At 32.4% G+C, this 27847-nt stretch overlaps 2 protein-coding genes across 2 annotated transcripts; one reads left to right on the top strand and one right to left on the bottom strand.

Moving 5' to 3' along the window:
* Window positions 1–10410: 10410 nt before the first annotated feature.
* LOC105803629 (proline dehydrogenase 2, mitochondrial) lies at window positions 10411–13465 on the bottom strand. Its single transcript, XM_012635919.2, has 4 exons — window positions 12826–13465; window positions 11100–11745; window positions 10784–11024; window positions 10411–10672 (listed from the first exon to the last, which is right to left on the bottom strand). Exons 1-4 carry the CDS (start codon window positions 13384–13386, stop codon window positions 10573–10575), a joined length of 1548 nt encoding a protein of 515 aa, XP_012491373.1. The 5' UTR covers window positions 13387–13465; the 3' UTR covers window positions 10411–10572.
* Window positions 13466–21325: 7860 nt separating this feature from the next.
* On the top strand, window positions 21326–22846 carry LOC128034818 (uncharacterized). Its single transcript, XM_052623661.1, has 4 exons — window positions 21326–21509; window positions 21641–22083; window positions 22159–22212; window positions 22541–22846. The coding sequence occupies exons 1-4, from the start codon at window positions 21326–21328 to the stop codon at window positions 22844–22846; spliced, it is 987 nt and encodes a 328-aa protein (XP_052479621.1).
* Window positions 22847–27847: the final 5001 nt, after the last annotated feature.

The following is a 27847-nucleotide window of genomic DNA, read 5'->3' on the forward strand; positions in this document are numbered from 1 at the left end:
AAACTGAAGTGTTCAGTGACTGAATGATTAATAATGAGGCCAGAGTCGAGGATGGGTTAGCAAGTAAAGAGAGTTTTAGAAGAGATATCAGATTATTTTGAAGATTATTCGGGATACACAATGTCGCTATTAAGGGAGAAGTTATTCATGACTAATCGACTTATTCAGATATGGTATTTAAAGAACGGGTTAATCAAAATTTCTTCTAAATTGATTTCTTAGGTGATTGAGATCATGTGGGATCATTGATGACTATAGTAGTCAGTGGGATAGTGTTGAAATTGCAAAGATATCTGACTGCCACTGTTAGAGTTGAGTATTTTACATTGATCACCTCTGGGTATTCTATATGTTCTTTTATTCTCAAAGATATATGTAATTGTTCATTTTCAGATTTGATTCTTATCATATAGAAAGGTTGGCTAATCATAATATTAGACAGAATTATTGTTAATCGTGTTGATTCATGATCGGCATTGATTTATCTTTCTTTGGCTTTCTAATCCATAATGTTCGATAGAAGACTTGATGATAAGACTCATATGATGTTATTTTCTACTTCTACTAGTTGATGTTCTGAATTACATATATGGAATTTACATTATCTTTATCACAACTATTTCCAGTGCGTATGAGCGATATTTTTCTTCTAGATTTTCTCTACGATATCATCGATCTCTTTATCATTCAATGTGGTTTTTATTTTTGGAAATTCAGTATAGCTTCACATCTTGGATTTCATTATCTCGGTTTTCTTATCATTCTTATGGTCTAATCTTATCTATCAAACATGGTTCATCTATAAAGGGCATTCATTAGCTGGAGGCAATTACATCTATTATAATTATAACTTATGGTTTGATCATGGTAGCATGGTGATGCAGATCTCAGAGTATAGAGGTTGTATTACTATACTGGATATTATTAGGACTACATTCGGTTTTCCTCTTTCAATTTAAAATGCACTATTGTTGTTAAGCTTTTATGAAAAGAATAAGTAACGGAAAAAGTGTAGACGGTGGAAGATCGAGCTCAAAATTATATATTGGTTTTTTTTCCTCAGGTAATCTTGATTTATGTCAACAAGTTAAAACAGGATGTTATGTTTCGTTTTAATTAATGCAGTTCTTAAAAGCTCTTTGATAAGTATTCTGAGGGAATTAAGATAGACAAACAGTTTGAATGAAGAATTCATATTCTAGAAGGCATGATACAGAAATATATCTATCAGATCAGTTCTAATCGAGAAAAATTATTATGGGTTAAAGCCATCCCGATTGTTGAAGTTATCACACTTGTGTAAAATGATATTTCTAGACCCTTTCCAAAAAAAAGGGGAACAAATATCAGTTGAAAGTTACAGATGCAAACATGTTAGAAGCACTAGTCAAAGTTTGCTAATCTGATTTTCTCAATTATATTTTGATAGACGATTATAGTGAAATTCTCGATAATTGTGTTACTGATGATAAAATTATGACGGGTGAACAACATAACTGTTCTGTGAGAAATTTCGAGCATGTCATTAAAATGGTATTAAAGTTTCGTTGAAAAATTTTAATGTTTTGTTAGTCAATTAATGAAAAAGACTAAATTGAAAAGGTTTAAAACTTGTTAAATATAATAATTATGTGTTTAAAGAGCTTAATTAATAAATAAAGAAGGACCTAAGTAATAATTGTACCTAAATTTAATGGATGAGGCGACATAAAAGGAAAAAATAATAAAATAAAGCCATTCAATGACAAAATTGTAATTTTGGTGAAATTAAAATAAAACAAATTAGATTTGGATAGTTTTCTAGACATTTCTTCTTCAATTTTTGGTTCAAAACAGACATAGAAAAGAACTTAAGCTGGTTCTTCAATTTTTACTTCATGTGAGTTCAATTCTTACTGTTTCTTGTAATTTTTTTTTAAAGATTGTTACAATTAGGTCCAACTAAATCATACCTTTTTTTATTTTATTAAAGATTTTGAATGTTGCAATTGATGAATCTATATGATTTTAGTTATTAAATGATGAATTTGAGATGTTGGTTGATATTTAAAAGTATTTTCTTAAGTAATTTTGATGAATTTTTCAATTAAGGTCTAATTTGTTAAATTAAGAAAATTACAAGGATTTAATGTGAAATTGTTGCATAATGGGATGTTTTGAATATCATGAACATTCTACTAGCTTGGGTTTGTATTAAAAATAGTTAATTTGCATGTTTTGTGCTCGGGGACTAAATTGAATAAAATTAAAACTTTAAGTGCTATTTTGTAAAAATGTCAAAATGACCAAATTGCATGAAATGAATTATTTTGTTTTCTAAATTAATATATGGAATGAAATTATTAATTTAGATCAAGGTCGAATGGAAAATCAAGGAAAATAGAAAACTACCAAAATGCCCCTGAATCTTGGTATTTCTGTAATTTAACCAAGTAAGTTCGTATGAATTGTATTCTGTATAATTTTGATTAAAGTGAATGTTAATTGGTGATTGGTATTATATATATTATCGAATTTAACCAGGTAAGTTCGTATGAATTATTGTTGGAAAAATATTATCGAATTTAATACTCAGTTTGGATTGAACGCGAGATTTGAGTACATTCGTAAATTGGTGTATGATGGTATTGGAGGGAGACATCGGTATATTACCCAAGTAAATTGGGGTTCAACATTTGTTGCGAACTCTCGTGTTTTACTTTCTGTTTGGAATGATTTGAGTGCATCAGCTCTCACGAGCTTCTGTTCAGCCCTCACGAGCTTCTGTTGGCCTGTTCGGGAGGACCAACTGTTATGAGCTTTGTTGACGATGTACTTCAATTTGGGAAAGTCTTGGTAAAGTGATTTATTTAATGAATTTAAAAGTTATCTAACGATATTCTAAATGGTTCAGCGAGTAATGTTCTGTTATGAGACGATATGACTTTGATACAAACTAATACAAGTATATACATGAAATACATGGAAATGATGGTACATGATATATTGATATATAATGATATACTGAAATGGATGATTTATGTATACGAAGAAACGTTAAGAGAATGATATGCATCATGACATGAACATATATGAATATCTTTGATATGTTGATACATGGAAATTATGTAAGTTGAGACAAGTAATAAACTTAAGCGTGACATGTTGAGATAATAAGATTATCGATGTTGATTTATATGAAATATGTTCAAGTATGCTAACAAGTGTTGTTCTTTGATGCTTAGGCAAATGTCAAGTTGTTGGTTGAATGGTAATATGTTTAATTATAAGTTGTATTGAAATGGTAAGTGTTCAAATGAAAATATGCTTGAGATCATAAAAGAGTGGTAAGGTTTAAAGTTATTTAAAATCCTATTATGCTAGGAATGATATGTATAAATTTCATATTTGAAATGAATTGATATGATTAAAATTCATACAAGCTTAATAAGCATTTGGGTTGGAAGCTTGTCGGAGTTATATCATACTATCCATCAGTTCTATCGGTACTTTCGGATGTTTTAATTTTGGTTATAATGGCATGTATAGGTATACTAGCTAATCTTGGCCTATATGTATTTTGTTTAGATTCGCCACTTATTTGGCTTATGTTTTAGCACATTTTGGGTTGTTCATATTTGCCTTAAATAGTTGATGCGTGGTTTGGTTTATGGTTGTGTGGTGAAAGCTAAAATGTTATCTAAAAATGTATTTTATACATGTGTTTTGGGATGTGATGAATTGATCATGAATCGGTACCTTGATATGTAAGGTATATATATCTAAATATGTTAGTATTTGAAATACATTTTGGCACCAAATGGCATGTTTTGGTAGGTAAGTGACTTGGTTTAAAATAATGCAATTTAGTTTGGTAAACTTTTGGTACAAATATGCATATAAGTTAATTATACATATAAATATATTGAATACATTAATACACATGGTAAAAGCTGTCATCTGAGGTATCTAAAGGCATATTGGTTGTATGTGAATGTATTATATGTTTAAAACTTGATTTTGGCTTGCTTTGGATGCCTAATTATGGCTTGTTGATGTGCATAATGTTGATTGTAGGTTGACACAAAATTGGGTGAGAAATATGGCTTGTAAAATGGCTTATTTTCGTCCACACGGGCAGAGATACAAGCTTCTGTCTCAACCGTGTGTAACACATGGCCAGGTGACACGGTCGTGTGTCCCCTGTATCTTTTAAAGAGTGCAAGTCAGTATATTCACAAGGCCTAGCACAAGGGCATTTGGCTTGGCTGTAACACCCTTAACCCTTATTCGTCACTAGAATAGGGTTACGCAGCATTACCGAACTTCACGAATTAAATACGGACATTTCACAATTTTGTTACACATATTAAGAATCAATCATATAACACTCATATTGCCCCTTAGATGGGCCCTCGAGGCCCAATATACATCTTAGAAGTGATTTGGGACTAAATCGGATACTCTGGGAATTTTTCCCAAAGTCTTAAAAAACATTTTAGAAGCAGGGGACACATGTAACAACCCGATAGTCACGGGTGTTGGAAAATGAATTTTCGAGGCTCCGTTTTCATAAACTGGACTCATAAATATTTATTAGAAATATTAACGAAGTTAGTTGTGTTGTTAATTAGGTTTTGGTTAGGTGAATTTGCATGAATTAAAAGTAATTAGGTAAAAGGACTAAATTGTACATAGGGTAAAATTTGAATTATAGATTAAAGAAAAATTAATGGGACTAAAGAAGCAATTATGCCATTGGCATTAAATGAGGCGGCATAAGTAAGATATTTGTGAATTTATTATATATATATTATAAAATAAATTCCTTAAGTATTAAGTATATATATATTATATAATAAAAATTAATGTATAATAAAAGAAAATAAAAGAAATAGAAATAGAAAAAGAACCAAAGTGAAACGAAACAGAAAGAAAAAGGAAAGAAATAAGGAGAAAGGAGAAAGCTAGGGTTTCAATTGTTCAAAGCTCAATTGGTTAGTCAATTTAATACATTTTCTTGTAATTTTATGTTTTTGGAATCCGATATTAAATACTACTCGACCCATGTCAAAATTTTAGAAATTATTGAGTTTTTAAGTGTTGTTTATGTTGAATAATTTTAGTATTAGGGATTAAATTGATAGATTTTAAGTTAGAAATGAAAATGACTTGTAGAATAAATTGTAAATTTTGAGTAATAGGGACTAAATTGTGAAAATTTAAAATTTATGGATTTAAGTGAAATTAAGGATTTAAATTTAGTTTAAAGTGAAATTTGTATGAAAATATAATATTAATTGTAAATAAATAAAGTTAGTCTCGATTTAGGGACTAAATTGGAATTTAAGTAACTATTGAGTAAAAATTTAAAATATTAAATATGAGATTGAATTCTGTTGTATTGATGAATTTTAATTGTTTTAATTCTGTAGCTAACGTCGTATCGGAACCCTCGACTAAAAAGGGAAAAGATAAAGTCGACAAGGAATAGCTCGGAATTTCAAGTTTGTATTTCTATAATCTGAATCTAGTTATTAATTGTTGAAATTTTTATTTAATGTATCTGGTAAGTGTTGAGATGAGTAGTTGATAATTTGATAATTGATTGAATGAATTGAATTAGTAGATATATATATTGAATGGATTGATTTTTAAATTGAAATGAATATATGTGTAATTATGTGATTATATGAAAAATTAGTATTGGATATTGATTATATCTGAAATGTGAAATTAAACCCTATTACTTCGAATATAGATGGCATGTCATAGGATTGGAAGAGTTCAGGGATTTCTTCGACTTCGAGTCGATGAGACACTGGGTGTCAATTTATTACTTCGAATATATTCGATGAGGCATTGGGTGCCAATTTACTTCGGTTTAGCCGATGAGACACTGGGTGTCATTATTACTTCGAATTATCTGATGAGGCACTGGGTGCCAAACTGGTGTATTTGGTTGGATCTGCGTATCCGTCCAAGTCCAAGTCGTGTTAATAGGGGTAATTAATTGAAATTGCATTATGATTGATGTTAGATGATATTGAATATAAAATGAAAATGGGACAATGAATTGAAATATGGATTGAGTCACATGAATTGTGTATTCATGAATTGGATATCGAACGAACAAAATTATTGTTTAAATGATATGTGTATTATATTGTGAAAAGTTATTTATATAGCAAATATGAGAATTGAGATATTGTGAAACAAATGAAATGTGATATGGTTATTGAAATATTTAGAATGTATATTTGTGATCTCATATTTTTTTTATATTCGGATTATAGAAATACCACTGAGTTTATACTCAGCTTACGGTTTTGTTTTCCGTGCGCAGGTTAGGTACTTAATTTTGATGGCCGATTCAACATCCAACTACAGTCCCGAACTTAAACATGGTGATGTTTACTCTTTTGTGTCGGCATGTACCTAGGGTGTCTAATTAATAGTTATTTTATGGATTGATTTTAAATAAGATTATAAGTTAATATTGGTTGGTTATATACATATAAATATGTGTTTATATTTGAGTTCATATTATGGTATGTTTAAGTTAATGTTTAAATGAACATAAAATAGGAAAAATAGATTGAAATTGGCATGTTTGCAAATTGGAATTATGATTGTTGATCGGTAATACTCCGTAACCCTATTCTGGCGACGGATGTGGGTTAGGGGTGTTACAACACACGCCTGTATGGCCGGCCGTGTGGGCATTCGATATGAGGCAAACGGCTGTGTCCCAGCCCGTGTCCTTACCTTTGTAACTCTCTGAATTGGGTCACATGGCCAACCACATGCCCGTGTGCTAGGTCGTGTACAAGGTTTAGGGTTCACACGGCCAAGCCACACCCCCGTATGCTAGGTCGCGTGTAAAAATCTTGGCATTCTGTTTTGAAATTTTAAGGTGCAGGGGATACACGGGCAGGCCACACGCCCATGTGTCAAGTCGTGTGTCACACACGGCTGAGACACATGCCTGTGTCTCTGCCGTGTGGACAAAAATTGGCTATTTTAAAGCCACTTTTCTCACCCTTTTTTATATCAACCTATACACAACATTTCAATACATCAAATATCCCCAATCAAACAATCAACACAAGCCAAAAATCATGTTTTAAACATAAAATATCATCACAAAACTCAATTGCCGAAACTTACCAAAATAACTCCATTCATTGATTTACCAAAATCTACAACTAAACACATGCATACTAACATATATATCATTCACAACCATACTTCAAATTTAGCTCTTTTCCAATCCAGCCCTATACATGCCATATAAACCATAAAATGTATAAAAAAAACTCTACCAGAGTGAACTAGATAGTGTGACTCAATGTGTTGATCTGAACCTTCGAACTTCTTGAAAATCTACAAAGCACATTAAACGACACAGTAAGCTTAATGAAGCTTAGTAAGTTCGTTGGCTTTAAATATAAATCTTATCGAACATACTATAATAATTCATTTAGGTAAATCATTTCACAAACATTTCTTGTCAATCACAACTTCGATTGATGAATTCACTTATTTGAGCTCAATATCAATAATAACTTAAATTCTTCCACATTAATTCCATATGGCACTTACCAATCCTTGTCAAATCAGAGAACGTTTTACGGATTTGAGTACATCGTAAACAAAAGCCCGAAGGGTGCACTGAAGTACATAAGTGCTAAACGAAAACCCGTAAGGGTTGAACGGAAGCTCATAGGAGCTGAACGGAAACCCATAAGGGTTAAACTAAAGCTCAAAAGAGGTGATCTGAAACCCAGAAGGGTTAAACTGAAACTCATATGAGTTAACTGAGGCTCATGAGAGCTAAACAAAAAGTAAACACGAGAATTCGTAACAAATGCTGAACCTCGATTTACTTGGGTAATTTACTGTCAATTCCTCTTTTGAACTGAACGACTGTACTTAAATTTCCAATTTTACCCCTTGTTCACACTAATTTTATGATTTTTCTACACTCATGCCATCCAACATCTTATTTTAGGATTATTTACCCTTTAAGTCCTTCCTCATTTAACATTTAGGCTATTTTATCACTCTAGCAAGTTTATCACTTTTTTTCAATTTAGTCCTTTTTAATTAATTAACTGTCAAAATGTTAAAATTTTCTAACGAACTTTAATACTAACTTAATGACACTCCGTAAATATTTACATCTCGGTTTATAAAATCGAGGTCTCAATACCTCGTTTTTGGAACCACTTAACCTCATAAATTCTTTTAAAACACAAATCACTAATTCAAAAATCTTTCTAAAATCACACTTAACTCATAAATAATAAAGAATAAAATTTTTGAACTCACTCGTCGGATTTAGTGATCTCGAACCACTGCTTCCGACACCACTAAAAATTGGGCTGTTACATTAGCCGTGTGGCACAAGTCAGTGAGTTACACGGGCATGGACACGGGCTAGGACACGGCTGTGTGTTCCTATTTCGAATGTCCACACGGCTTAAGACACGGGTGGGTCTCATGGTCATGTGAGTCACATGGCCTAGCCACACGACCGTGTGACCCCTGAAGTGTTAAAAATTTTAAATGTTTCCAAAAAGTTTTTTGAGTTTTTGATTTAGTCCCGATTTGTTTCTAATGTGTAATTTGGGCCTCGAGGGCTTGTTTAAGGACAATATGTATGATTTTGATTGGTTTTTGACATGAATGCTATGTGATATGAAATGTTTGCATTTTCTGTCTGTTTGATTTGTAAACTTCGGTAATGCTTCGTAACCTTGTTCCGGCGACGGATTTGGGTTTGGAGTGTTACAACAATTTTCTCCTCTACTTTCTGTTAGCGGTTTCTTACTTTTAAAGAAAATTCTTTTTAGGAACTTGAGTTTTAAACGGGACCGACTGTAACCCCTCCAAACTTTCTTAGGAATTGTTCCTACTGTGATTTCCCGAGAAGAGTAACATCAATTAACTTTCATCTTCCATATTCGGGTGCACGGATATCAAAGAACTATGTTAACCTTGAAGGACGACGTCTACTAAACGATTACACCGATCAGGACAAATTCGTTTTTAAGGCAGTGAATTTACTACGACACAGCAATTTTTTATTTCATATTTAATTATTTATTTTTTAAATCAATATTAACAGATTTGTTTTTTCACTAACCTTAGTTGTTTTACTAGAGATCTATCATTTTGAATAAACTAATCCAAACATTGTTGACGTATCAAAAAGATTCTAATTGTTGAGCCTAAGTAAGAGCAAGACCTTAAGTTTGGATCTTAAATTATCTTATCACGAATCTTCTGTTTCAAACATGAGTGCATGTTGAGATTCTTCTACCACTGCCCCAGATACGCATCCAAATGAATTTTACATTTTCCATCCCATAACGTGGTTTTTGTGGATTCTATTATAGATTCCTTTTCATACACCAAACGTACGTCTCAATTCCACATTCATCTCCCTTTTATATTATTTCCAGCAAATCTCGTTTTGACTAAAGAAAAGAATAAGGAATCTGAATCAACAAAAGTTGGCTGCGTGTATGGAATCTTCAACACTCAACAGCCTTCTTAGTTAAACCTACCCATTAGTGGGTGGGTGGTTTCCTCTCTAATGTCATTCTCCACTCACAAATTGCTGCTCTCTTTCTGGTCACAATCAAGTAACACCGCCAATTACCACCCGTGATTTTTGATGCTTTGCAATCTTTCGACGATCATAAAATTTGGTCTCTCGAAATGCTAATCAATGTTGAATATAATATAGTAAATGTATTAAAGCTTTCATTTTCATGCATTAGAAAAAGACAGTTTTTGTTAGGTTTTGAATATTGAGTGTGGTTTGGTTTTACACCAGTTTCGAGAATAAGGTTGCTTTGCTTTTATTGATTTTGACTGAAAATAATAAATGGTTGAGAGGGTGTGATTTCCACATCATTATACCATCATCTGCTTATCTCTTGTTTGCGGAGGAAATTTGTGTTAATCTTCCACGCAGCTTTCGATTGTAGACTGGAATAAGTTTTGAAGATAATATTTTATTAACTAGATTTTGAGCCTACCGACCACTCTAGAATACTGTTTTTTTTTCTCTGTTCTTCTAATTAAAAAATAAAATTTAATTTGATAATAGTAACTTGAATTATTAAATTAATAAAAATTCAAACACTCCTTCTTACATTATAATGCTTTTACCACTAAATTAAGAAATTGTTGATAAAAATTAAATACTTTTAAAAAAAGTAACACTCGATTATTAAATCAAATATTTTAATATTTTAATAAATATTGCTTATCCTAAACATTGGGACTTAAGATTAAGTTTATTGTGGTGATCAAGTCTTGATTGACATGGATATTATTGTCAATGTAGAAAGATGTGATAAACACTATGTCAAAAAAATCAAATATAAAAAAAATAAATTTAATGCGCAGGAAGAGTTTTGATCGAAAATAAAGAAAAAAATTCAATTTCTAATGCAAATAATAATTGACATGGGACAAATGCCCAAACGTTACAATGATTGTTATTTTTTTTTTTCATAATTCTACATTGTTGGCAAAAATTGCCCATCCCAAACCATCTATGAATCAAAACCTCATTTATGGCGTTCCTATTTCTATCTTCATGCTACCTGCTGCTGAAGCTGCCATCTCTGGCTTCGCAAATTGCAGGCTCTTTAATCTTCTCTTCAACTCCTTCCTGCACAAAAATTACATCACCAGCCGATCAGCAACTATACGTGTCGATAGGACAAGGAAAACCATGTCTGAAATACAGAGTACCAAAAAAAACAAAAGCTTAATAATTTACCCCATGAGAGTTCTATCAAGGCTTGAAGTTGATAAGAGTCCTCTATTTTCTTCGGCTCTCCTTAAAAGGTATGGCATTACCATATCAACTGGTCCATAGGGTAAGTATTTGCTAACTTGAAACCCTGCGTTTCTCAATCCAAACGACAGCGCTTCCGACATTCCATATAACTGTGCAAATTCAAGCTTTTGATTCCCCTTCTCAATTCCTAAATTTCGTGCTTTCGATGCTGCCAATTTCCCTGTTTCAATCAGCGTTGTCAGTTTTGGTATTCGAGTTAGAGTCCAACTCTGTTTTTAAGTTTTCCACACCGTACCTGACTCAAGATTATGAGTTGCGAGAACGATTCCGCCATACCCATCAGCAATCTTCTCAATCATAAACGAAGCACAATCATTGAAACAAGCATGGGTGTCTTGAATGGTGTTGTGAACCGGCGAATCGAACCCTAAGGAAGAAGCCAACTTGGTTTCGCTCGACATGTAAGCGCCTCTCACCAGCTTAAACCCCATAGGAATCCCCAGCTTCTCCGCCGTCCTCGCCGTGTTAAACAGCCGCTCCCTCGCGTCTTTCAAGTAAGCTTGCATCGTGCCGTAGACAATGGGGTTATCATCTTTGTTATACATGATGGCCGAGGAGTACGTGAAGTAATCGATGGCGGGTTGAATCGACGTGTCCTCGGCATCAATGGTTAAAGGAACGTTGTACTGCGCGCATTTTTGGCAAAGTTTTAACAGTCTTTGGTGTGCCAATTCAAGATCCGATTCTTCTTGTGCGGTTAATGGTTGGGGTCTTTGGAGTGTATGGTACAACGGACTTGAGTCGGTGAAAATTGGCAATGTGTTGAGTTTCCATGGAAGGTTCAATGATGAGTCTTTGTATTGCCACCTTAATAAATCACTCATCCTCTTTAGTAGACTAATGGGACATATTGCTGTTATCTTCGCTATCACAAAGCTTACCTATATAAACCAAGACAATTAAAATATTAAACTAATGTAAAGACCATTCAAACTCAATAAAAATGGCGGCTGTTGAAATTTGTGAATAATATTTCTCCAACACAGGTTTTTTTTTTTTCTTTTGTAAAACTGGAATCAAGCTGGAAAGTTCATGGATGACAAGGACGTTGCCTAATAAAATGTTTGGTCAAATGTTAAATGTTGACCTACCACAACTTGGATTCTTACAGATTCAGTGGCAGGCACTTCCCCCCTTTCCTTAATTGTTGGAATCTCCCTTATTAAATAACAAAAATTGTACCTATCTTCAGACAAGTTGTTCATTGTTTTTCTCACTTTTGCTGCTATCAAACCTATTAATGAGGTAGCAGCTGTCAAATCTCCCACCGTTCACTTTTTCTCCTTTTCTTATTGCACTTTTCTCGATCACACTCCAAACTGTATTTACTTATCTTCCTATAAAATCGAGTATTTTTAAACCTTTTTTTATATATAAATAAAATTAAAATTATATTAAAAAATAGTACAATGAATACCCAAATATTTTAACTCTAAAAAGGCTAAAGATATGATTTTGCATGGTGAAGGACACGGCGGAGCCAGCTACCTGGACCCCATAGTATATATGTTGAAATTTTATATTAACGACCTTCCTCTAATCTTTAATGCATTTTTAATATAGTTAAGCTCACGTGAGGATACAACTATAAACCTAACTCGCTAGATTTTTTTCTTCTTTTCTTTTTATGGATTTAACTAAAAATTATTAAATATATTTTTAAAACCATTAATTTAGACCAAATCTCAAGTCTGTTACTTGAAACCTTTTTTTCCCTTGAAAATACACACTGAAATGGTTTTACTTTTAAAAGGAGGGGGCGGAATGAAGCTATATATCTTAATTTGGAATTTTTGAGGTTTACGTGTTGGGAGAGAAATCTCCATTTGAATAGCTCAAAACTTGGTTATAAACTTGACCGTTGATTTCAAGTTTCTGTATTTTTTTTTTCTGGGGAAAAGAAATAATGAATTCATCGTCTTAAACTGGGGAAAATAAATGGGTAATGGAAGATCACTTACAGATGAAGGTGGAAGTGACTTGGCGAACTCAACACTCTGTAAAAAGCCCTCCAAATTCCGGTCACATCCGGCGTTATCGCTGGTGTGTTCGACGGCGTAAACAAGCATCCCTCGCAGACCAGCCTCCTGGATTTTCCTCACGCACTCGCCGGCCTCCGTCGTTGTTTCACCGGCGCAGAAATGTTCGAAGAAGGTGTGTTTGACGGTTTTCAATACGATGTCACGTAGCAGAGGCGTTTCCATAAGCCTGGAATTCATAACCCACATCCCGAAATCGACGAACGTCTCATTGGAAGCCAACCCGAGATTGACCGACGAACGTAAAAGCTTCAACGTCGGAACCGAAGCGAAAAGCTTCTGGTGATCATCAAGGTCAAGGGTTGTGGTTGGTTGATGAAGAGTTGTTGCAATTGGGTGCTGTTTCTCGACGGTGGAAAGCTCAGGTTTTTCGTCGAAATTGAGGGGTGAGGCGGCCGCAGCAGAGGCGGAGTTGAGAGGCTTGATGAAGGAGCGGAGGTTGTTGAGGAGCTTCGGTGATGATGAGAGAACTCTTGTTGCCATAGAAGGGAGAGACACGACAATGAGAGATTTTGGCTTTTGTCTAACGAGAAAAAGAAGGATTATTATTACGGGAGAAAATGTCTCTACTAAGTTTAGAATATATAGGCAAAAATACACGTGAATCTGAATATTTTTACACGTTTGGTAATTTCCAAAGCTGTAAATATCAATATGGAAGTTATAGATTTAGGCTTAAGTCATTACAAGGATAAGATTACAGTCAATAAAAATTTCGTAATTCATGATTCACTGATGTGTTTAATAGTCAAATAATATTAAACCGAAATAAATAAATAAATTTTATTTTAAATTTTATTAAAAATTATTTTTTTTATTGGAGTAGCCAAAGTGATAAGTTTGTTTATTGTTGGGGACAACTTGACATGTTGACATCTATGTAATTAAGCTGCCCAAAAACGTTTGAATATTTTGATTGGATAACAACATTGACTTTGTCAACTATTCCAGTCGTTAGAATAGTTAGGAAGGTAATAACGTAATCTGTATTATCATTATATATAAAATTTATACTGAATATTTCTAACGTGGTAATGAAAAGTGAAAAAGATTATGTTTTTTTTTTGGTATAATAATGATAGTTAAGATGGTACGTATGTTTTATATTTTGCAGCAAAGTCATTTAAAACGTAAATATATGTATATATTTGGTAAGTACTTTATGGAATGGAAAAGATCATTTATTCGATGCTACTAACATATACATTATACTAGTATTAAAATATAAAAATATCATAGAAATTAAAATAAATTTATATTTTTTCCCAAAATTTACGGTACACACATATGAAAAATAACATATAATATTAACAAGAAAATGTTATTGTATCAAAATGATATTACAAAAATAAGAATAAGGAAAGATAACTTAAAAATGGGCATATTAGGAATCAAAATTCATAAATATATATATATATATATATGTGAATAAGGTATTGCATGTGAAAGCATAGTCAGCATCTATTAGGATATGACTCACAATACTCTCATTCTTAACTTTACAGCCTGCGATGTCCTTTAACGTCTAATATTTGACGGACCACATTTTTTTTAATATTCTTTAATATTATCATCTTTGGGTTTCAATTACCTGTCGCTACACTCTGACCCTTTTACCCTCTTACTCCCATGATTCATTCAGAGAATCTTGTAAAAACAAAGTTATTTGTATTATTTTTGTATGATTTGTACCGGTAAAATTGAGTTTTAGAGTTTTTTTTAGCATTTAAATTCGAGTTTTATTATGTGCGTAATTATAATGTGTGATTTTTTAGATTTAACATTTATAGGCTTTACCCAGATATATTTCATATTTTAATTTTATTATAATTTGCGTTGAATTTATTCTAGTTATAGTTGTTTGAATATTGTACTGTATTTATAAAAGTTCTTTTAAAAAATAAAAATTGAGTGATAGTTTAATATTTAGTAATGTTTGAAAAATTATCTAGTAATTGAATTTAGATATAATTATTTTAACTATACAAGAATGATATATTTGGGTAATTATTGTAATTACACAGTCCAATTTTTAGGAGATGAGAATTGAAGTAATAACACATGTAATTACACCTAAATCCAATTTTATTTATGCAAGTTATAAATTTATATTATAAGGTTTGGATGGTTATGGCAAAAAAATTATATTATAAATCCTAAAATTATATTATAAAAATAATTTGTATATTTTTAAAGTTATAACTAAAAAATTTCTAAAGTTATTGTCAAAAGTTTATTATAAAATAATTTACATGTTATAAAAGTTTTGTAATATAATTATTTATAAAATTTATGGCATTAGGCTATTTTACCCAAATGACCTAAAATGAACAATAAATGCCTAATGATTGTATCAGGGGTTAAAAAATTATTTTTTGGGGTGCTGGACACTAGATGGCCGACATCCATGTATTTTTTTCTCAAACCATAGCATATTGGTATATTTTTATACCAGTATTTGAAAAAAAAATTAGGTTGGGGAACTTAAGTGACCAGCACCACTTTTTTACATAAAAAAAATATTTTTGGGGTGCTGGCACACTGATGGTCGGCACCCACTTTATCAGATAAAAAAATTGGGTTGGGGGAGTAGATGGCCAACATCAGCTTTTTCGAGAATCGAAAGTTTTTTTTTTTGAGTGTTGGGACACTAATGGCTGGCATCCTTATACCATATTTGAAAAAAAAAATTTGGGTGCTGAGAAACTGATAGTTGGCACCCCGAGTACTAGATTTTTAAAAATAATTGGGGTGCTGAGACACTGATGGCCGACCAGATTTAATTTTTTTTTTTAAATCATTAGGCAATGATTGTGTCCAATTTTTTAGTGGTGTCAGCCATTAAATATCCTCAACCCCATTTTAGGTCATTTGAGTGATTGTTTTTGAACTTGAGTCACTTTTGTAATTATTTATTTTTTTGGGTCATTTAGGTAAAATAGCTACTAAATATGGACATATCTTATTTATGTGCTCATGTTATATATTATAAAATAATATATTATTTATTTATAAAAATTGTTATAGATTTTTATCATAATTTATTTATAAAAATAACTTTTAAAAGTAATGACAAAAAGTTATTTTATTTATAAGTGTTATTAAAGTTTTGGAAAATTTATAAAAGTTAAATATTATAAATATTATATTATTTTGATTTAATTTATGTATTATAAAAATGATATAAGCTAGAATTCTTCTCCAAATTAATTTTATATAAGTTTTATAATTAAAGCTACAAACTACTTGAATTATGAACCTAAATATTATAAGGTCAATGCTAATTATGAAAATAGAAAATGTTTTCTTATATAATATTGTGGGGGTATGATACCATTTGAGAGAATGATGTCGGTCACAAGTATCATAGATAACTCGCAAAGTCTTTAATTTGACACATTTAATACCTCAAAATATGGTTGATAAGCTATTTCTTATTCTCAAAAAAATATTTCCATATTAACAACATCACCTTAGTATAACATAAAATAAAAAGAGGATCGTATTAGCATGTTGCATATTTTATAACTCCAATCATAAATGGAATTGAGATGATCTATATACTTCGAATAGTACATGGAAGAAGGAGATCTTGATAATTTTAATGTTGCAAGTTTAAATTCAGATGATGATGAACTCACCAAGGACTAATAGATAATGATAAGAAGCACATGTTAAATATTAAAGATGAAATAACCCAACAAATATGCATTAAAACAAGTAAATAAAATTGCATATGACGTTTATTTTTCTTGCTATTTTTATTAGAAACCGTATTATCCTCTCTTTTTAGACTAACATAATAGATATGATTATTTAATTTTATTTTTTACTTGTTTATAAATTATTTTATCATCTTGATAATTATTATAATAATTAATATTTTTTAAATTATAAATTATGTAACTTTGTAATTTCAATTTATACGACCAAATATGATATAGAGAATTACAATGCAATTACACTCTATCAACCAAATACGTCTAAGGAATTACAATCATTCAATTACTTTGTGTTGTCCAACTAGACTCTTAATGTTCAAGTTTGACATATCAATACTTTTAATTTTACAATATATTACTTTAATTTTTCTATATTATAATATTATATCACATTAAAATTTAATGAATTGTTTTATAATGTAAATATTAAAATATATTTTAAAATTTCTACATATATAAGAAATTAGTAAAGATTAAATTAGGGGTGAGAAAAATTTGATTCGACTCGAAAAAATTAAAAAAAAATTTGAATTTCAAATTATTCGAATCAACTCGAAATTTTTTCAAGTTAAACTTTCGAATTTGAATAACTCGAATAATTCGAATAAATCAAATATCAAACATTTACTTTCTTTTCCCCCTCCTCAAACCCTTTTACTTTTCCCAAAAAAAAATTACTTCCTCCAAACCCCCAAAACTTTTTTCCTTTTATTTTTCCTCCAAAACTTTTACTTCCCCTAAAAAAATTTATTCCCCTCAAATCCCCAAATTTTTTCCTTTTACTTTCCCCAAAAACTTTTTATTTTCTGCAAACCTCAATTTTTTTTTAAATTTATGTCTACTATTTATATTATTGAATTAAATTTCACATTTTGTATTATATATTATTAAATTATTTAATCATGCGAATCTTTATCAAATTTTGTTAAAATTGAATTATTGATGATGCTATAAAATATTCATATTAAAATTTTATATTGGTATTAATTTCACATTTTATCTTTAATATATATTTTTTAAAATCACATTTTTACATTTAGTATATATTTTAATTCCAAAATACATGGTGACAAGAATCAGAAAATAATTGAAGCAACTGAGCAAGCAAATAAGTTAACTCGTATATAAAATATTAATAAATAAATTACGAGGGGATAAAAGTTAATAACAAATTTGATTACGGTGAGTGGCAGTGGCTACAATGACTCAAAATTTTTTTTTTTAATTTAACTCGAACAAATATATTTGATTCGGATTCCATCTCACTTGACCCAGTTAGAGAAAATTTGAAATTGAGTTAAGATGATAAAATATGATTCATAAACTTGAAATTTTTTCATTTGATTCGATTGAATACTTATCCCTTGATTAAATAAAAATAACATTTTTTAAAAAAATAGAAAAGAAAAAGTATGGATGAGTTGAATAAATTATAAATCTCAATTTATATGAATAAATTGAAACCTACCATAAGTACCTTTAAACCCAATAAATGGTGGCATTATTTTTCCTAAAATATCTTACTATTATTAATGATATATTTATGATTATTTGTAGTACACTTGCGCGTTCGAGTCGGGTATCTAAGTGCGCGTTCCAGTTGTTCTTTTTCCCCAAACGCGTTCCAGGTTCACTTGCCAAAATATCAATATGATCAGCTATAAACATTAAATGCCTTTCTTTCGGTTAAACTACAATCAAAGTCTCTCTAAAATAAAGTTTATCCCTTTAATTGTTTTTCTCAATTTAGTTACTCTAATTAAGATAATTGTTCTAATTAGTCACTGCCATTAAAGATTCCGTTAATCCACTAACGAATTGCTGATGTAACAAATTAGTCAATTGAATGATGACACATGAAATTTTTTACTTTTGATTAAAGCTTAGGGACTTCTCTGTAATTATCCCAAAACCTTTTTTTGTCTATCTTTCTCTCTGTAAATCAAACATAGCCTTTAATGGCATTCCTTGATACGAACGCTAGCATCAAGGCCTAAAGGTCCCCCAACTCTTCAAATCACAGCGTTAACCGGTGATGAAGATCTAGTAGAGCTTGAAGCTAGCATGAAGTCCCTTATCGAGGATGCTAACTCACTAGGTGTAGAAAAGGAGTTCCACATTATATCAGACCCAATTACTCTATAGAACAGAACTAGGTATAGCATGAAGATGTAGCTGCGTTGCACTCAACTTTCATTTCTTCAAGTTGTTAATTAATATTTTTCTAACCATGTGTTGTATTTTATTATCCCCAAGCACGAGTAAGTCGAACAAAGTGCGTTGAGTTCATGCCTTTCAACTTATCATTTTTCCTACACACAATTAACTCATACAATACACAAGAATGTAAACTAATACCATAGATATAACTGCATTACAACCATCATCTAGTCTCAATCACATATTAACAATTTTAGTACTACACATAACATTGAATATCTAAAAATGAACACAAAGATATATAAATATATATTCCAAAGTTGTGGATTACACTTGTTGATCTGGTTTGGCCCTAAATCTCGTCTAAAAAGTGAGAGGGTTTGAGTAAAAATATAGATTCAAAAAATAGATTTAGACCAAAAAAATAAGACCCATTTTCTAAATGGATAGAGTCTTGGGTAAACTTTTTTTTATTAAGTCCGGCACAACTCAAATTTGAAAAAAAAAATGCTGTAAATTTTTTTACTGTTTTATCACTATTTTTTCTAAATGGGTTTCATTGATATCATTTCTTCTAACATTCGATCCATTGTCGGCAATAGTGGTGGAACAGGAGTCAAAAAGGGTGTTTTCAAATAATTACAAAGAAGTGTCTAAGTTTTAGTCAAAAGTGAAAAAAAGTGTCAGATGTCGTCATTCAATTGGTTAATGTATCATGTTAGTAATCCGTTAGTAGATTAACAAAATTTAGAAAAAAAAAATCTAGAATGATCAAATTAGAACAAAAACTATTTTAAAATGATGGTAAGTATAATTTACTTTTTTATATATATTTTAAAATTTAAACCTTCTAGAAACATTAGAGAAGTATTTGAATCCTAATACTTTGGAGTTTTGAATGCAAAAGGAATCAACTAAATATTTTATTCTATCCTCTGCTTGTGATGGAAAAGTTGTTTGACTTTTTCTATTATTTACAAAGAATATAGTTTGAATTGGAATTTGAAGTTGAAGTTGAAGTTGAAGTTGAAGTTGAATTTGAATTGTTTGATTTAGATAAAAAAAGTAATAATCTTTAGATATTAATAAAATAATGTTACATCATCAGGTTGTATTTTTTTAAACAAACAGATTATTCAATTAAAAAAAGTAATAATTGTTTGTTTATTTTTCAAAAATTAATTATATTAGTAATTTAATTAAATTAGAGAGGTTATTAGAATTATATTAGTAATTTAATTCAAAAGTTATAAATTGTTTTGTATAAATTTTGACATGTTGATGCATGTGAATCACTTTTTATATCGTAACGTGTTTTGCATAATTTATTATCGTGATTTAATTTTGAAATAATTTATTTGTTCATGTTAGATTCTAATATGTAATATATTTTTGCATAATATTTTCATGATAATTAAATTTAGTAAAAATATAGGTGTTGGTGTCGTATTAGAGGTGCTCATGGGCCGGGCCCAAAAAAATTTTTTGGCCAGCGTCCTAGGCCAGGGCCTGACCCGGCCCAAAATATGGGCCTAAAATTTTGTCCAGGCCCGACCTGGAAAAATTCCTAAGCACGAGCCCGACCCGGCCCATTTTTTAAATAAACACCAAAAATTTATTTAAAAAAAGCATTTTAAAAATATTTTAAAATAAAAAATAAAAAATAAATATTTATTATATTCGGGCCGGGCCAAAAAAGTGGTGCTCAAGGCTCGGCTCGTTTTCTAAGCAAGCCTCATTTTTTTGCCCAAACCCATATTTCGGGCGGGACGTCGGGCGGGACGTCGGGCTGGGCCGGGCCGCTCGGCCCATGAGCACCTCTATGTTGTATGGTGTTCTCATTTTTTTTTTATAATTTTATATATTTTTGCATGTTAATAATTAATTTTATATAGAACTTGACAAGTATACACATTTATTTCATGTTTATATTTTCATGCTTATCTTAAAGATATGCTTGAGGTGCTCACTCGCTTTATTTGGGGTTCAAAATATAACTTAATAATAAAAGGAAAAGAAAAGAAAATAGAAATAATCATAGAAATAAAAATCATTATTTACTTTGAAAAAATTAATAATAAATTATTATTTAATCATAATACAAGAAACATGTATGATTGTGAAGTAATTTAATCATCAAAATATAATAGCGTTGCTTATTTTAATTTTGTCAATAATTCTGTAATTAGTTAGATGGTTACTCAGTCAGTTTATTCTCCTTTTTTCTAGGCTTGATATATCGCTCATGCATGATTTTCAGCAGCTTACACAGGCTGCAACACTTGTATAAATTGTAACCTTTTCACAGCAATACAATCAATTAAGAATTTCACAAATAATTCATTTCTCTAGATGGTATCAGATGTTTTTTTGTTTTTTTTTTCTTTTTCTTCTTCTTCCTCTTTGAAGCTATGAGCCTCAACGATCCGACTAACATTTCCAGCCCATATTTTCTTCATCCCAATGAGAATCCTGCCCTCGTTCTTGTTTCTCCCGTGCTCACGAGTCTCAACTATCACTCTTAGGCTCGTGCCATGCGTATGGCGCTTCTTTCTAAGAACAAGCTTAAGTTCATTGATGGTACGATTCAAGCTCCTACTGCTACTGGCCCCTTTTTTCCTGCTTGGGAACGTTGCAATACCATGGTAATTTCTTGGCTGCATCATTCCATTCCCCTGCCATTGTTACGAGCATTTTGTGGATTGATTTTGCTTATGAGATTTGGTGAGATCTTCGTGAAAGATTCTCTCAAGGCGATGTGTTTCGCATTGCAGATTTGCAGGAAGAAATCTTCGCTTTAAAACAGGGTGATCGTACTGTCACCGATTACTTCACTGATTTAAAGATTCTTTGAGATGTATTGCTTCAATTTCGGCCTGTTCCTTCCTGCTCTTGCCATCATCCTTGTTCTTGCGGGGCTCTCACTATCCTTCATCGTTATCACGAAAATGACTGCGTGATTCTGTTCTTGACGGGTCTTAATGACTGTTTTGCTGGTGTTCGCTCTCAAATTATGTTGATCCATCCCTTGCCTTCTTTGAATAAGGCTTTCTCTATGGTGATGCAACAAGAGAGGCAGCTAACGCCAGTTTCTTCTCAGGTTTTTACCAGCAACATTGTTCGCCAGCCCTCCTCCGCTCGCAAGCCACAAAATAAATCCTCTGTTGATAGCCGCCAGTGCACTTATTGTGGTGGCTCTAGCCACACGATTGACACCTGTTACAAGAAGCATGGTTATCCTCCCGGCTATAAGAGCAAGCGGCCAACCTCACGTGTTAACCTTGCAGTTGATGAGAAGGTTACATAGGCTTCTGAATCTTCCTCGAGCATTTCCACTGACTCTAATGTTGCTTTGACTTCTGTGCAAATTCAGCAGCTTCTGGCTTTGCTCCCATCTTCATCCCAGTCTTCCCATATTACCAATCAGGTTCTCGTTGAAACTCCTGAATCGACTGAAAGTATTTTTTTCATTTTTTTCTTCTTCCTGAATTATCGATATTGGAGCCACAGACCACATTTTTCATAACTTGTCTCTCTTTGCCTCTTATACCAAAATTAGACTGATCTCTATTACTTTACTGAATGGTACACATGCTGTTGTTAATTTCTCTGGCACTGTTATATTTTCAACTGATTTTCATCTCACACATATTTTATATGTGCCACAATTTTCTTTTAATCTCTTGTCCGTTACCCAAGCTACCTCCCGGTTGCCATGTTCTTTTCGCTTTTCTAATCATTTATGTTGTATACAGGCCCTTCCCTCTATGAAGATGATTGGTACAGCTAAGGTGTTCAATGGCCTCTATGTCCTTGAGTTGCTTATCCTTCCCACTCCATCTTCTTCCACCAAAGTGTTTGCAGTCACGTCTGTCTCTCCTGTGTCCCTCTGGCATCATCGCCTTGGGCATTTGTCTGACTCCAGATTAAAATCGTTATATTCGAATCTTTCCTCTTCTCCCTTTGGTGCTAATTTGCCTTGTAAGACTTGTCACTTAGCTAAACAAAATAAGCTTGTTTTCCTCTTAGTTAATCTGTTTCTAAAGCTCTTTTTTATTTGATTCATGTTGATATTTGGGGACCAAATGGTATTGTTTCAATTACCGGCCATCGTTATTTCTTAACTATTGTCGATGATTTTAGCCGTTTTACATGGATCATTCTTTTGAAATCGAAATCCGAAGCACGCTCTCACCTGTTATCTTTTTGTTCTCTTGTTGAAACCCAATTTTCCCTCAAAATTAAGGTCATTCGAACCGATAATGTTCCTGAATTTATAATTCCTTCGTTCTATACTTCCAACGGAATTCTGCCTCAGACTTCTTGTGTCGAAACCCCTCAACAAAATGGTCTCGTCGAACGTAAACACCAGCATATTCTTAATGTTTCTCGTGCTTTGTTATTTCATGCTCATTTTCTAAAATTTTTTTAGAGTTTCACTGTTTTACACTCGGTCTTCCTTATCAATGGTACTCCAACACTGCTTCTATCAAATTCCACTCCTTTTGAAAAATTACATAGCACAAAACCAGAGTATGATTCGTTAAAAGTCTTTGGTCGCCTTTCTTTTGCTTTGACCTTACAAGCTCATCGCACAAAGTTTGCTCCCTGTGCTCGTGAATGTATTTCTCTTGGTTTTAAACCTAACGTCAAAGGGTATGTCTTGTTTGATCTTCACACTCAAGCCATTTTTGTATCTCGACATGTCGTTTTTCATGAGAATTCTTTTCCTTATTCTCATATTTCTTCTTCTGCACATGACTCATCTCCTGTCATGATTCGTGAAAACCCCATTCAATATGATGCTTCCGCTTTGGGTCCTACACTTCCTCTTTTTCCTCTGCCCGATCCTCCTCTTGCTCGACCTCCGAGAGTTAGGAAACCTCCTTCGCGTCTTGGTGACTATCACTGTTTCTGCACCAAAGCTGCTACCAATCATCTTTCGCCTCCACATCCAGGTAAATCCATGCTTCCTTTGTCAAATTTATCATCCTCTCGTTCACATTTTACTTTATCTCTTCTCACTTCTCAAGAGCCTAAGACTTTTCACCAAGCCAATAAACACCTTCACTGGAGGGAAGCCATGCAAGTTGAGATTTCTGCACTCAGGCAAAATAGCACTTGGACTCTTGTGGATTTGCCTAATAGGAAGCCTGTCATTGGTTGCAAATGGTTGTATCGAATTAAATATAAAGCTGATGGCACTGTTGAATGTTACAAGGCACGCTTAGTTGCCAAAGGATACACTCAAATTGAAGGCGTGGATTATTTTGATACCTTCTCGCCTGTTGCTAAAGTGACAACGGTACGTTATTGATTGCCTTGGCTTCTTCTCACCAATGGCATTTGCATCAGTTGGATGTTAATAATGCGTTTTTACATGGTGACTTGCATAAAGAAGTTTATATGCGTGTGCCTCCGGGTTTTGAAGATGGTGCAAACGGTAAAGTTTGCAAGTTACTCAAATCTATCTATGGCTTGAAACAAGTCAGCAATGGTTTTCAAAGCTCACTTCTGCACTTCTATCGCTTGGTTATATGCAATCTTCATGTGATTTTTCCTTGTTTGTGCGTGCTTCTACTAGTTCTTTTACAGTGTTGCTTATCTATGTTGACGATATTATCCTTGCCGGCAATGATCTATCTGAATTTGCTCGTGTCAAGTAATTTTTGGATCATGCTTTTTGAATCAAGGATCTCGGTGTTTTGAGATATTTTTTAGGGTTGGAGGTTGCGCGAAATTCTACTGGTATCCACCTTTGTAAGCGGAAGTATGTTTTGGATATTCTTTCCGATGTTGGTTTTTTCGATTGCAAACCTGTCCAAACGCCACTGGTCACCAAAGTTTCTCGTGATGCTTCTCCTGCTTTCTTATCTATTTGACATCGACTCAGCTAGACATTTCTTTTGTTGTACAACAACTGAGTCAATTTCTTGCCTGTCCGACAATTTTGCATTTGCAGGCTGCTCATCACGTGCTTCGCTATATCAAGGGCACTCCCGACCTTGGTCTTTTCTTTCCTTCTGCTACTCCTCCCGTGTTAAAAGCTTTCAGTGATTCTGATTGGACTGGCTGTCGGGATACTCGACGATCCGTTATGGGGTTTTGTGTTTTTCTTGGTGATTCCCTTATCAGTTGGAAAGCCAAAAAGTAATGCACGGTCTCGCGTTCTTCTTCTGAAGTTGAATATCGTGCCCTTGCCTCAACTTCTTGCGAGATTCAATGGCTCTATTTCCTACTACGTGACTTGCATGTACCATCCTCGGGTCCAACTGCTCTCTTCTGTGACAATAAATCTGCTCTTCAGATTGCAGCCAATCCGATTTTCCATGAAAGCACCAAGCACATTGAAATTGATTGCCATCTTGTTTGTGAGAAGGTCAAATTAGGTGTTGTCAAGCTTCTCCCTTGCACCTCCAAAGAACAGCTGGCTGATATTTTTACCAAGGCCTTAGCTGCTGTTCCATTTCAGCTTAATCGTTCCAAGCTTGGAATGGCTTCGCTACATTCTCCAGGTTGAGGGGGCAAATAGCGTTGCTTATTTTAATTTTGTCAATAATTCTATAATTAGTTAGATGGTTACTCAGTCAGCTTATTCTCCTTTTGTCTAGGCTTGATATCTTGCTTCTGCAATGATTTTCAGACTTACACAGGCAGCAACACTTGTATAAATTGTAACATTTTCACAAAGAATACAATCAATCAAGAATTTCACAAATAATTCATTTCTCTACAAAATAACTTTAAATTTTAAATAATTTAATATTTTATTAATTGAAAGTTCCAAAATTATGTTAAATTATTAAATTTTATATTATCTTAATGATCCAAAAATTTACATATTAAAATAAAAATAAATTAAAATACTAAAATTATATAGCATAGAACAATTTTTTCTATATGTGTTGTAAAAATATGCAGAGTGTAAAACAAACTTATTAAAAATTCATTACATATATATTTATACCAATAAAAATTATATATCAACAAAATTGTTTTCTTTTCTTTAAATTTAAGATTCCATATTTAAAATTTTAAAATTTTACTCTATTTAATGATAATTAAAATTATATAAATGAGATTTAAAAAAACAATTAAAATTGATATCCATTTAAAATAAAATCATAATAAAAATTAGTTTAAATAAATAAATTAAGATCAATATATTTTGAAAACTTAAAATTATAAAATGAAGCACATATTTCATTTAAATTTATTAATAAATAAAAGTACGAAAAATAAAGTAAATTATATCATCCTAAAATATTATCTCAATAGAATTTAAAATTATTTATTAACTTAATTTGATAAAAATTTAAAATGAAAAAAATTGTTTTGCACATTTATAGAGTGATTTATATGAAAATGTGAACAAAATGAAAACAATGTGTAATGAAAAAGAATAAATAACAAATAATAAATATATAAAAATTGTGAGGCAATTTACCAAAAAAAGCTAAATTTTTTTTTAAATTTATCGAAATGGGCCCGATATTTTATTATTTACCGGAATGGGCCCCTTTCCCCTAAATCGCGTCTACGTCAGCGTGATGTCAGGAGATGTGTCAGCAAAGCGTGGCCACGTCAGCGTGCTTTGTTGACGTGGCAACAAAGCGCGGCCTTGAGAGCGCGATTTGTTGCCACGTCAGCAAAGCGCTCTGACATGGCTGCGCTTTGCTAACGTGGCGTGTCCCTTGGGACGTGATTTAGACCGCGCGTGAATAGTGCAACAGTCAAAAAAAAAACCTATAAATACCCCCACGCTTTTTTTTTCATAAACAAATCCTCTCTCAAATTTCCTCTCAATTTCCTTCCAAATTTCTCTCAAATTCATATTTAATCTCAATTAGCTCTCAATTTCCTTTTAAATTTCTCTTAAATCCCTATTTTTAAATAATTTTGATTTTTTTAAACCGAAAAAATTACTCTTCAATTCCTAATTTTTAAACCGAAAAAATTTGTACGATTTCAGTAATGGACGGAGGATTGACTCGTCTTGATAAGCACCACATATCTGTGGAGCAAATGAAGATGGTAAGTGTTAAATTTAATTTTTAAATGTTTTTTAAGATTTTTTTATTTATGCATTTTTAGATAATTATTAATTTATTATTTGTTATAAAAGTCTGTAGATCGGGTATTGGAATGCAATATCCGGAATATGCAAGCTCCTCCATCACCGTTGGTAGAGAACTACCTGCGAGAAGTGAGTTTTTGGCACGTGGCGACGGTAAGCCGTAGATGCAAGGTGGACCCGAAATTAATCAGTGCGTTGATCGAGAGGTGGAGACCCGAGACGCACACATTCCATCTTCCATGTGGAGAGTGCACTGTCACTTTGGAAGACATCAACCTGCAATTGGGATTGCCAGTGGACGGGTACCCAGTCACGAGGTCTGCCTAATTTAGCAATTGGCCAGCAGTGTGCTACGAGCTTCTGGGCGCTATTCCGAAGAAAATGGATGGAGGTAAGATCGAGATGGGTTGGTTGCGAGACACATTCCCGGATCCAGATGAAGATTCAACCGAAATAGAAAAATCCGATATGCTCGGGCATACATTTTTCAGTTAATTGAAGGTTATCTAATGCCGAACTTGTCACAAAGCCGCGTATATCTAAGATGGCTGCTGAAACTTGTTGATTTTAGAGCAGCCGGTGAATTGAGTTGGGGGTCTGCCATCTTAGCCACATTATATCGGGAGATGAGCGGGGCGACTAAAAATCGGAGGTTGCCTGTCACTACTGCAGTCATGGGCACGGTTTCGCTTTCCATTTCTACGTCCTCGAGTGGACCACCCATATACATTCCCATTCATAACGAGGTAAATTTTATATTAGATTTTACAATTATTATGTAGATATTTAAAAATAAAAGTATGCTAAAAGTTTATTTAATTAGGTGGAACCATCCTACAAGTCATGCTCGATTACCTACCGAACTTGAAGATATACGGCTTCTATTAGACCAACAGTCGGAAGCACATATAAGTATCAAATAAAATTGATATTTTCATCATTCGCTAGTCGATTGGTAATTAGTAATTAGTATTTAGTATTATAT

Source organism: Gossypium raimondii, chromosome 11 (genome assembly GCF_025698545.1).
Source record: "Gossypium raimondii isolate GPD5lz chromosome 11, ASM2569854v1, whole genome shotgun sequence".
NCBI lineage: Eukaryota > Viridiplantae > Streptophyta > Magnoliopsida > Malvales > Malvaceae > Gossypium > Gossypium raimondii.